The following is an 11,714-nucleotide window of genomic DNA, read 5'->3' on the forward strand; positions in this document are numbered from 1 at the left end:
GGACTCTCAAGAGTCTTCTCCAACACCACAGTTCAAAAACATCAATTCTTTGGCACTCAGCTTTCTTTATAGTCCAACTCTCATGTCCATACGTGACCACTGGAAAAACCATAGCCTTGACTAGACGGACCTTTGTTGACAAAGTAGTATCTCTGCTTTTCAATATGTAGTCTAGGTTGGTCATAACTTTCCTTCCAAGGAGTAAGCATCTTTTAATTTCATGGCTGCAGTCACCATCTGCAATGATTGTGATTTTGGAGCCCAGAAAGATAAAGTCAGCCACTGTTTCCACTGTTTCCCCATCTATTTGCCATGAAGTGATGGGACCGGATGCCATGATCTTAGTTTTCTGAATGTTGAGCTTTAAGCCAACTTTTTCACTCTCCTCTTTCACTTTCATCAAGAGGCTCTAGTTCTTCTTCACTTTCTGCCATAAGGGTGGTGTCATCTGCATATCTGAGGTTATTGATATTTCTCCCGGCAATCTTGATTCCAGCTTGTGCTTCTTCCAGCCCAGCGTTTCTCATGATGTACTCTGCATAGAAGTTAAATCAGCAGGGTGACAATATGCAGCCTTGACGTATTCCTTTTCCTATTTGGAACTGATCTGTTGTTCCATGTCCAGTTCTAACTGTTGCTTCCTGACCTACATACAGGTTTCTCAAGAGGCAGGTGAGGTGGTCTGGTATTCCAATCTCTTTCAGAATTTTCAACAGTTTATTGTGATCTACACAGTCAAAAGCTTTGGTATAGTCAATAAAACAAAAATCGATGTTTTTCTGGAACTCTCTTGCTTTTTTGATGATCCAGCAGATGTTCGCAATTTGATCTCTGGTTCCTCTGCCTTTTCTAAAACCAGCTTGAACATCTGGAAGTTCACGGTTCACGTATTGCTGAAGCCTGGCTTGGAGAATATATATAGAGAGTAATATTTCCCAAATGCCTTCTGTGGATTACTGAGTCTGCAGGATGTTGGTGGCCAGCACTGGAGTGCAAAGCTTACAGGTTCTTCTAGGACTTTACTGCTCTCGATGCCACCTTGGAAGCTCTAAGGAAACAGTAATAGGCTCCATTTCCCAAGTGAAATTAGTATATTATTATTATTAATATTATTATTATTCATAGTATCAAGTGAAATTTATCTTAAAAAATAAAAATAACTGTCTCCTTGAACCAGCATGAGCCACTTCTACTGAGCACCCTTCTTTTCATAGCCTAGAAGATACATAAGTATATACATTAAAAGTTATACAATAATATTCTACTCTGTGTCTCTTTAAATATGTCTCTTTTAAAACTCCACTTTTAAAAATATTGCCAGTGAAAATTAGCGCCTTTTCTCCATGGCTTATCATTAGGGGCAGTTAGCAGCGACCCTAGGGAGCTCACACTTGGATATCACAGGTGCCTCAGGCAGCAAGAGTGAATCTTGAGAAATTGCAGAGTGCTATAACTTTGAGAAAAATAACTTGGGTGGGTTAGATGTGATTCTTGCATTGTGACACACGGAGTGTTTAAAAACGGTTTCAGTGCGATGAAGCAACGTAGCATACAGCCAGGGGTGTTAGGTAACTAACAACGGTTTGGGAGCAGGTGACCCTTTGGTTTTGCAGTGTTTTATGATCACTTCATTCTCTAGTTATGTCCCTGTCAATTTTTTTTTTCCTTTTGAAAATTACTAAAATGTCTGATGTATACAGAGCATAAATGCAGTAAGAACTGAAGTTAGTTACTAGATCTTTACTGACTGGAGGCAGTGATAAGCAATGTATTTTTATTAAGGAAAAGTATTATTGATGATAGAAAGCATTTTGAAAGTAATGTGTAAGAAGCATAGCTGTAATGATGCAGTTCTCATGTTTGTATCTGATTTTAATACAGGCCATTTTTGGTTCACTGCTGTTTTATTTTATCACAAAAATAGAAGCAACTAACATAAAGAAGCTTGGTGATTGTGGAACAAAAAAGTAAAGCTGTCAAAGAATATGGGTTTAATGGGAAGAAGATGATTCAAAAGAGCCTGTGAATAAGTGGTAGTTACCTCAAATTACCATATTCAAAGAAGTGTTTTCATAAACTTCCCAGGTCAGATCCATTGTTCAGTGTCTGACTCTTGGTGACCCAATGGATTACAACACGCCAGGATTCCCTGTCCTTCACTATCTTCCAGAGTTTGCTCAAACTGATGTCCATCGAATTGGTGATGCCATCCAACCATCTCATCTTCTGTCACCCCTTTCTCCTCCTGTCCTCAATCTTTCCCATCCTCAGGGTCTTTTCCAGGGAGTCGACTCTTCGCATCAGGTGGCCAAAGTATTGGAGCTTCAGCTTTGGCCTCTGTCCTTCCAATGAATATTCAGAGTAGATTTCCTTTAAGGTCGACTGGTTTGATTCATGAATGATAGCAATCATATTTTTCACAGTATGGCATGCATATGATTTATGGCACTATTTGTAATACATTTGTTAATTAGGGGTTTTTACTTTATCAGAATCATTTTTTCAGAATAAGTCACATTCAGTTCAGTTCAGGTCAGTTGCTCAGTCGTGTCCGACTCTTTGCGACCCCATGAATTGCAGCACGCCAGGCCTCCCTGTCCATCACCAACTCCCAGAGTTCACCCAAATTCATGTCCATCGAGTCGGTAATGCCATCCAGCCATCTCATCCTCTGTTGTCCCCTTCTTGTCCTGACCCCAATCCCTCCCAGCATCAGAGTCTTTTCCAATGAGTCAACTGTTTGCATGAGGTGGCCAAAGTATTGGAGTTTCAGCTTTAGCATCAGTCCTTCCAGTGAACACCCAGGACTGATCTCCTTTAGAATGGACTGGGTTGGATCTCCTTGCAGTCCAAGGGACTCTCAAGAGTCTTCTCCAACACCACAGTTCAAAACCTTCAATTCTTCGGTGCTCAGCTTTCTTCACAGTCCAAATTTCACATCCATACATGACCACCAGAAAAACCATAGCCTTGACTAGACGGACCTTTGTTGGCAAAGTAATGTCTCTGCTTTTGAATATGCTATCTAGGTTGGTCATAACTTTCCTTCCAAGGAATAAGCATCTTTTAATTTCATGGCTGCAATCACCATCTGCAGTGATTTTTGGAGCCCAGAAAAATAAGGTCAGCCACTGTTTCCACTCTTTCCCCATCTATTTCCCATAAAGTGATGGGACCAGATACCATGATCTTTGTCTTTTGAATGTTGATCTTTAAGCCAACTTTTTCACTCTCCTCTTTCACTTTCATCAAGAGGTTTTTTAGTTCCTCTTCACTTTCTGCTATAAGGGTGGTGTCATGATATTCAAACACTTTAGAAATTTAGAAGTTAATTTTATAAGTAAATGATTAAAAAACTTAGAATGTTTGAAAGTAGACAAAGTAGGGAAGAAATTTGGTTGATCTTAATTGATTTTACTGGAGTTAGAGAACTCACCCCAGGCTACCCAGAATTAAAAAGTAGTTTGGATCTGGCTATGAAGTATATGTGTGGTTGTTGGTGGTGCTCACTCCATCTGATTTAACTTAATTATAGTGTTTAAAGTTTACTTTAGATTTAGAGAGAAGTACCAAAGATTGTGGAGCCCATCGATTGCAGAAATGCAGTAGAGTGGCATGGTGAACCAGCTAGGCATTAAAAATTTAAGTGGTAATGTACAAAGTGGCTAATTGTGAGTCAACCCTGCATTATAGTACTTGGGTTACACACACATTTATAGTTAATTTCTTTGAAGAAAGTGTTGTTTCATTTTAAAACTTGAAAGAAAATAATAGAATACAATTTTTATTAGCCTTTTCTTAGTATTTATATTACATTCTTGTCCTGAAATTTATTTCCAGCTTGTTTATGTGTGGTGTGTTTAATTCTTTATATGTTTGGTGAGCATCTCATGTCCTCCCCTGCCCCCCCCCCCCACAATGATGTCCTTTGACTGTTGAAACTAAAGGAGGATCAGTCCTTTGGCTTGAAAATTCTTTTGATTACTGAAGGCTTTGTTTTTAAAACTTAAATTTGGAATTAGTTGTAGGATTTTATGGGATAAATTGAATTCTCCCATCAAAACATAATTATGAAGTTTGTCAGTCTGCCTTTATCATCTTAGGGCAGAATTAGTTTGCCAATGCAATGTCTGCATCCCCCTCAAAAAAATAAAAAATTCACAATTTTTATTAGCATGATATTTGGAGTTTTAAAACAAAGAATTCATGCCCTTTCCAGGGCGATGACTGGATTGACCAGGATGAGAACACTTTCTTAGAAATAAACCAGATTTTTCCGTATTCCATTTTAATTACTTTCATAGATATGATTTGAAGACCTTAAATTCCAGGAAAATCTAAATCGCAGAGTCCAGTGTCCTTAAAGTATGCTTAGTCTCTGTCTCTTCAATAATTCTTGACCTATGAGCTAAGAACCGTGTTTTTTATGGAGGCTGCAGTTTTTGAAACTCTCTCCAGCAGCACGTTCTCCCTAAGACCTTAAGTAAGGACTCTGCAAGCAGACCTTCTTGCGCGGCTTTCCTTTCACCGCGGTCACTTTTGTCACTAGGGAACCAAGTGCTCCTCTCCTGAACTTTCACGTTAAAGGGTCAGACCCAGGTGGCGTTAGTGATACGGAATCTGCCTACTGACGCAGGAGACACAAGAGACGCCGGTTCAGTCCCTGGGTTGGGAAGATTGCCCGGAGTAGGGGATGGCTGCCTACTCCAGTATTCTTGCCTGGATAATCCCAAGGGCAGAGGGGCCTGGCAGGTGACAGTCCATGGGGTCCCAAAGAGCAGGACGCAACTGAGGGACTGAGCACTAACAGGTATCCTTCCATATTATCACAAGGAACGATCCAATCTAGTCTTTCCCTCCGCCTTAATTTTGTGATCAAAGGATATGTGTCAGACTTACAGATTACTTCTTTTCGTATTACCACCTACCTAATACTTATTTCTTTTTCCTTTTAGGTTGTTTGACGTGTGTACAGTGTCACGAACAGACAGAGAAACCAAACTAACGTTAGTGTTTGAACACGTTGATCAAGACTTGACCACTTATTTGGATAAAGTGCCAGAACCTGGAGTGCCCACTGAAACCATAAAGGTACTAAGAGTCCTCTCTCTGCCTGGTCAAACAGTCGCACTGTTATTTAAACAGTGGCATTCTTTCCTTACGAAAATTGCCAGAAGTAGAGCCTTTGGAACTCAATATATAGTTAAATATATCTAGTATGACTAAGTGGATGTTTAAAGAATGGGGTATATTCTAGTTCACTAATTTTAGAACTCAGTGGAAAAAACCCTTTGGTTCTAATATATATTAAAATTATTAGGAAATACCTGCTCGTACGTTATCTGGCCCTGCGTCTACGAAGTATAGTTTAGTAAGTATGTTAATAGCTCAGCCATTTTCTGATGGTTTGTGAACTCGGCGTTTTTTCCTCGCTCATAAAACATTTATAGGAAGCCCAGAAGTGTCAGGTACCATCCCAAACTCTTGGGATTGAAAGATGACTTAAGACTCCTTGGAGGTCAGCAAGCTAGATGCAGTATATTGACTCCAAATCTTTTCTGCCTTTAAGTCTAAAGGGAAGAGCTGCTTATAAAGCTTTATTGGTTTACTTGGTTCTGCTTAATTGAACTCCCCAGTTAATCTTTTAGATCTCTGCACATATGTGCAGGTGTTCATGGAGATCTGTTTGGTTTTGTGAATTAGGTGAAACAGACTCTTTACCTTATCATTCATTGTGTAGAAATGACTTCTAGAATTCAGTATCATTTTATTTTATTTTAATATAAATTTATTTTAGTTGGAGGCTACTTACTTTACAATATTGTATTGTTTTGCCATACATCAGCAGGATGGGGAACATGTGTACACCCATGGCAGATTCATGTTGATGTATGGCAAAATCAGCATCATTTTAGATAAGAGTGAATACCTAAAAATAGTTTATATTCTGAACAGAGTAAGCAAGATCTTTTAGTGACAGCTAGGTAGGTTCCCAGTTTGGGTACATTTAGAACTTGACATATTGAATGATTTATTTATTTGGTTTTAGACTAATACATAGAATTTATTTTCTCCCATCTGCCTTTCATAAGAATCTGCCTGCCATTGCAGAAGACACAAGAGATGTGGGTCTGGGTTGGGAAGATCCCTTGGAGGAAGAAATGGCAACCCATTCCAGTATTCTTGCCTGGAGAACTCCATGGACAGAGGAGCCTGGTGGGCTACAGTCCATGGGCTCGCAAAGACTCGGATGTGACTGAGCAGCTAACACACGCGCAGTCCTCCTTCCATGTTCTTGGTCATTTTCTCTTCTATCTCTGCATCCTCTTTCCTTCAGAATTCTTTTCCAGTCTTGTGACTTTAGTTCTCTCCTTTATGAGTGTGTCCAAAATACTATGTTCAGCATGCAGGGCAGAACATAGCCCCATTCTGTACTCTGCTTTCTGGCCAAATTGGACTAATCCGCATCCTCTTAGTGTGGCTCACAGCTTCCTCCCTCCGAGGCCTTCCTCTCACTGCCATTTCTTTGCTCCCCCCACTAATAGCTATCTGCTCACATTTTTCAGGGCTGACCCCAGATACCATTTGGCTAACTTTTACAGCTGGATGTGATCTCATTTGTCTTTTAGCACTTGTTCTACACCTCTCTTCCTCTTTATCATATTTTGTTCATTTGTGATTATTTGTGTCCATATCTTACTTATTCGTCTTTGTGTCCTGACAGTCCATACTCAGAAATTTATACACATAGGTACAGTAAGACACGTTGTCAACCATGCTTCAGATATAATTAATTGAAAATTATTGTTTTTTTAAATGACTTCCAGTAGCTTAAACATAGACTGTCAACACAGGGATTGGCTTCTTCTGATCTATTTCTGTGTTCAAAAATTTCATTTCAGTTCAGTTCAGTCACAGTCACTCAGTCGTGTCCCACTCTTTGCAGCCCCATGAATTGCAGCACGCCAGGCCTCCCTGTCCATCACCAACTCCTGGAGTTTACCCAAACTCATGTCCATCGAGTTGGTGATACCATCCAGCCATCTGATCCTCTGTTGTCCCCTTCTCCTCCTGCCCCCAATCCCTCCCAGCATCAGAGTCTTTTCCAATGAGTCAATTCTTCGCATGAGGTGGCCAAAGTATTGGAATTTCAGCTTTAGCATCAGTCCTTCCAAAGAACACCGGGAGAGGTCAATTTTTTAAACAGCGAGACAAGGTAATCATTTGTTTACACCCTGCATTTCCAGCTACATAGGTCTTTTGAACTTCATGTTAAATTCTCCTAGGATGTTAGAGGCTGCCAAGTGGAATCATTTGCAAAAGTGAAAGTGAAAATCGCTCAGTCATGTTTGACTCTTTGCGACCCCGTGGACTTTAGCCCACCAGGCTCCTCTGCCCATGGGGTTTTCCAGGCAAAAATACTGGAGTGGGTTGCTGTTCTCTTTTTCAGGGGATCTTCCCAAACCAGGGATTGAACCCAGGTCTCCCGCATTGCAGGCAGATTCTTTACCATCTTAGCCACCAGGGGAGTCTAAGAGCACTGGAGTGGGTAGCCTATCCGTTCTCCAGGGGATCTTCCTGACCCAGGAATCAAACCGGGGTCTCCTGCACGGCAGGCAGATTCTTTACCTACCAGCTGAGCTACTGCTAAGTCGCTTCAGTCGTGTCCGACTCTGTGCGACCCCATAGAGAGCAGCCCACCAGGCTCCGCTGTCCCTGGGATTCTCCAGGCAAGAATACTGGAGTGGGTTGCCATTTCCTTTTCCAATGCATGAAAGTGAAGAGTGAAAGTGAAGTTGCTGAGTCGTGTCCGACTCTAGCAACCCCATGGACTGCAGCCTACCAGGCTCCTCGGTCCATGGGATTTTCCAGGCAAAAGTACTGGAGTAGGGTGCCATTGCCTTCTCCGAGCTGAGCTACTGGGGCTTCCCATTTGCAGCAGTATCAGTAGTTAGAACAGCTGATAAACTAAAATGATGTGCTTAAACTAAGGCTTGGTCAGGCAAGAGTAGAAAATAATGTAGAGTGGGGAAAATTCCACTTCCCCTGAAGGGTGGGGGTAGAGAGGTAAGCTGGATTAAATGAGGCACAGGCAGAAAGGCAGTCACCAAGGCGAGGAGGAAAGAGAGAAGTGGAGTAGGGGAGTGACCGAGCCAGGCTTCGGGAGCAGAGGATTGGTGCTTATCAGCAGAAGCTTTTCATAAGGCAGCTGGTTGGAAGTATTTCTGAGTTCTTCACCTATCCACGGAAAGGGCGTGTCGCTCCATTCTGTTGAACAGAAGATTCTCCTGGCGGCTGTTAAATGTCTTCAGTCAGGGTCAACGCCATTCTCACAGAGATGGAGGCGGGGGCAAGGACTGTGGTTATTCAAGGTTTGTGGTTAATTGTGTGTTGATGTTTTCATAATAAAACCAAACTATAGTCAGGCAGTATTTCAGGCAGCTAATTTGTATGTTAATGGCTAATTGAACATCTTTCGATAACTTAAAAGATAGTCACAAGACACTTTTCGTTTTCATCCTTAATTTTTTTTTAATTAAAGTTGACTTACAGTGTTGTGTTCGTTTCTGGTATACAGTAAAGTGATTCAGTTACACACGTGTGTGTATGTATATATATATATATATATATTATTCGTTTTCATACTTTTTCCACTAAGCTTTATTATAGAATATTGAATATCCTATAATATCCCTGTGCTAAACTGTAGGACCTTGTTGTTTATTTTATATATAGTAGTTTGTATCTGCTAACTCCAGGCTCCTAATTTATCCCTACGTACCCCATTTCCCTTTGGTAACCGTTTTGTAAATAAGCCCACTAGTATCGTTTTTTTTTAGATTCCACCGACAAGTGGTATCATATGATACTTGTCTTTCTCTACCTGACTTCATTTACTGTGATAATCTCTGGATCCCATCCTTGTCGCTGCAAACGGCGGTATTTATTCTTTGTTACGACTGAGTAATATTCCACTGTGTGACAGGTTGTTTCCCTGTCTTGGCTATTGTAAATAGTGCTGTGATGGACACTGGGCTACAGGTATCTTTTCAAATTAGAATTTTCTCCAGATAAATGTCCATTCATCCTTAATTTTAAAAACTGTTGTTGAACTGTGCAGATCTACTTTTCTTTCTTATTAAATATAAGAATATAAGGGTTTGGGTTTCTTTTTTTTTTTTAGAATTTGAGTGTTTGAGATTCTTTAAGGTCATTATCAAAAACATGAGTTATCATTTATAAGTGCTGTAATACCATCAAGTGGATAGTGGTTTTTTTGGAAACAGATCGTTTTAAGTTCAATATATGATTGATATAAATTTATTTTTAATGAATACTTGTATCTTTTGTTTGTAAGCTGTTGTCTTTTTAAGCATTAGTATGCAGGATAAATAGCTGCTAAGTAGACAGTTCTGGCTAGTTGAATTTTTCGAACCTGCAGCCAGAGAACAGAAATATTTTGTTGTTGTATAACTCACTTGTGAGAAGTCTTAGTAACTATATCATTATTATTATGAGGGACCTATTGGGAACATGGATTGAACTGTTCATACAGAATGCTTTCTCATAGTAAGAGTTTTTCTGAGTATACTTGTACAAACATTAATTAAAATTTTACGGGGCAAGTTCTATGCTAGGCACTTTGAGGACAGAAAACTGAATGAGTCATGAATCTTTGCTCAGGGGCCTTAGAATATAAGAGCACACAGAAGCCTGTAGGATACTTCGCTATGGTTATATAAGTAGCTCAGTTGGTGTTTTCAAGTTTTAAAAAACCCACTTATTTATAAATAAACGCAGTTTGTAGCTGATTCTTGCATTATGGTAGCAAAAAACTTTCTAAAATGTGCTTCAAAATCATAAATATTATTGTCTTGCATATATCAGAACATGCCATGTTTCACAATAGGTAAATAGGTTAAATATTTTAACGTGAAATAGGCATAGAACAGAAAATCCAGGAGAGAGACCCCTTATTCCCACGACGTGAGCTGCGAGAATCGTCCTCCAGCACCCGTCCCCCTCTGTGTCGTCTTTGACACTGTTTACCTGTTGGTCCTCCTCAATTTAGCGTCTCCTGAGTGCACATTCAGGACATATATTGCATTAGGTGAGCTGTATTTGGTAAACCTAGGATGTTGCATGGTCTCTGACTAACTGTTGCAGAGGTAAAATCTTTCTGTTCAGGTCCATTGTCAGTCTGTCTGTTAAAAAAAAAAAAAAAAGAACACATTGTTAAATCTAGAAGCTGGGCTTATCTTCTCAGTATACATACATCACATAGCAATTTTAAAATGCATTTAAATACCATTTGTTTGTAAAAGGCAAAAGACTACCCCTGAAGCTCTAAGTATTTGTGATGGTTGATAGTTGGTGAACTCATTAGAGGAAATCCGGACATTATCATAGGGCTTTCCTGGTGGCTTAGACGGTAAAGGATCTTCCTGCAGTCCAAGAGACGCAGGTTCAATCCCTGGGTCGGGAAGATCCCCTGGAGAAGGAAATGGCAACCTACTCCAATGTTCTTGCCTGGAGAATTCCACGGACAGAGGAGCCTGGTGGGCTGTCCATCAGATCAAAAAGATTCGGACACGACAGAGACTAACACTTTCACTTTTCCTTTGTCATTATCATGTGATCTGGACTGAACATTGTCATTGAGAGAATGATGAGAATACAATAAAATTATAGGTGGTTCTTTCCAACATTTTAAAATGCTCTTCTCCTAAAAATGAATAATCACATCTTATTGTATTCACTCTTGATCTTGAAATTTTCGTCGCATTCTTTAATCTCTTTTCTTGATGTCCTAAGACACGGTCATTCATGCTGATGGTGATATTTGCATAAAGAACCCTCTTGACTGCTACGCTGTGACGTAAACAAATACTCAGACTTTGCCTCGTAGGCTAATCATTGCTGTGTCTTGTTTTCCTCTTTGTAGTTCAGAATGTTTTCTGATCTCCTTAACTGTGGAGGAATTCAGTGCATCTGTTTAATTTGATCATTTGAGATTCAATATCATCTTCTGAGACTTCCTTGCTTAAACTTATGAGGCAATAACTGACACCTTATGATTGTCTTATTCTTTTCTTTGGGGGTTCATAATATGTTTTGAGTATATGTGTTTACGTGGCATCTTTCATTTGTTGCAGGGGGGCGGTGCTTTATAAGGAAAGGAAAAACAGCAGCTTCCAGATTGTTGGGTTTTTTCTTTCGTGCCTTTATCTGACACTCTGTGAGAAAGAATCAGAAAGAACTGTAAACAAATTCCCTCACTTTGCTCCTTTGTCATATGTAACTGCTACCCAGAAAAAGAACTGTATGGCAGGATACATACATGCTAAGTTGCTTCAGTCATGTCCGACTCTTAATGACCCCGTGGACTGTAGCCTGCCAGGCTCCTCAGTCCATGGGGTTCTCCAGGCAAGCATACTGGAATGGGTTGCCGTGCCCTTCTCCAAGGTATCTTCCCAACCCAGGGGTCGGACCCAGGTCTCCCGCCTTGTAGGCAGATTCTTAACCACCTGAGCCACCGGGGAACCCCATGAATACTGGAGTGGGTAGCCTATCCCTTCTCTGGGGGATTCTCCCAACCCAGGAATCAAACTGAGGTCTCCTTCATTACAGGTGGATTCTTTACCAGCTGAGCTACCAGGAAAGCCTATATATATATATATATATATATATATATATATATATATATATAGAAC

The 11,714-nt window shown here is 40.2% G+C and overlaps 1 protein-coding gene across 3 annotated transcripts in view; it reads left to right on the forward strand.

Annotated features, from left to right (window-relative positions):
- The window catches only part of CDK6 (cyclin-dependent kinase 6), a 261,972-nt gene that overhangs the window by 61,506 nt on the left and 188,752 nt on the right, over window positions 1-11,714 (forward strand). For all 3 annotated transcript variants that reach the window (XM_010839786.1, XM_010839784.1, XM_010839785.1), the window contains exon 3: window positions 4,956-5,091. In XM_010839786.1, the coding sequence (XP_010838088.1) occupies window positions 4,956-5,091 (136 nt within the window). The remainder of the gene's footprint in view (window positions 1-4,955; window positions 5,092-11,714) is intronic.

The sequence above is a fragment of the Bison bison genome, unplaced genomic scaffold (genome assembly GCF_000754665.1).
Source record: "Bison bison bison isolate TAMUID 2011002044 unplaced genomic scaffold, Bison_UMD1.0 scf7180017864134, whole genome shotgun sequence".
Classification (NCBI taxonomy): Eukaryota; Metazoa; Chordata; class Mammalia; order Artiodactyla; family Bovidae; genus Bison; species Bison bison.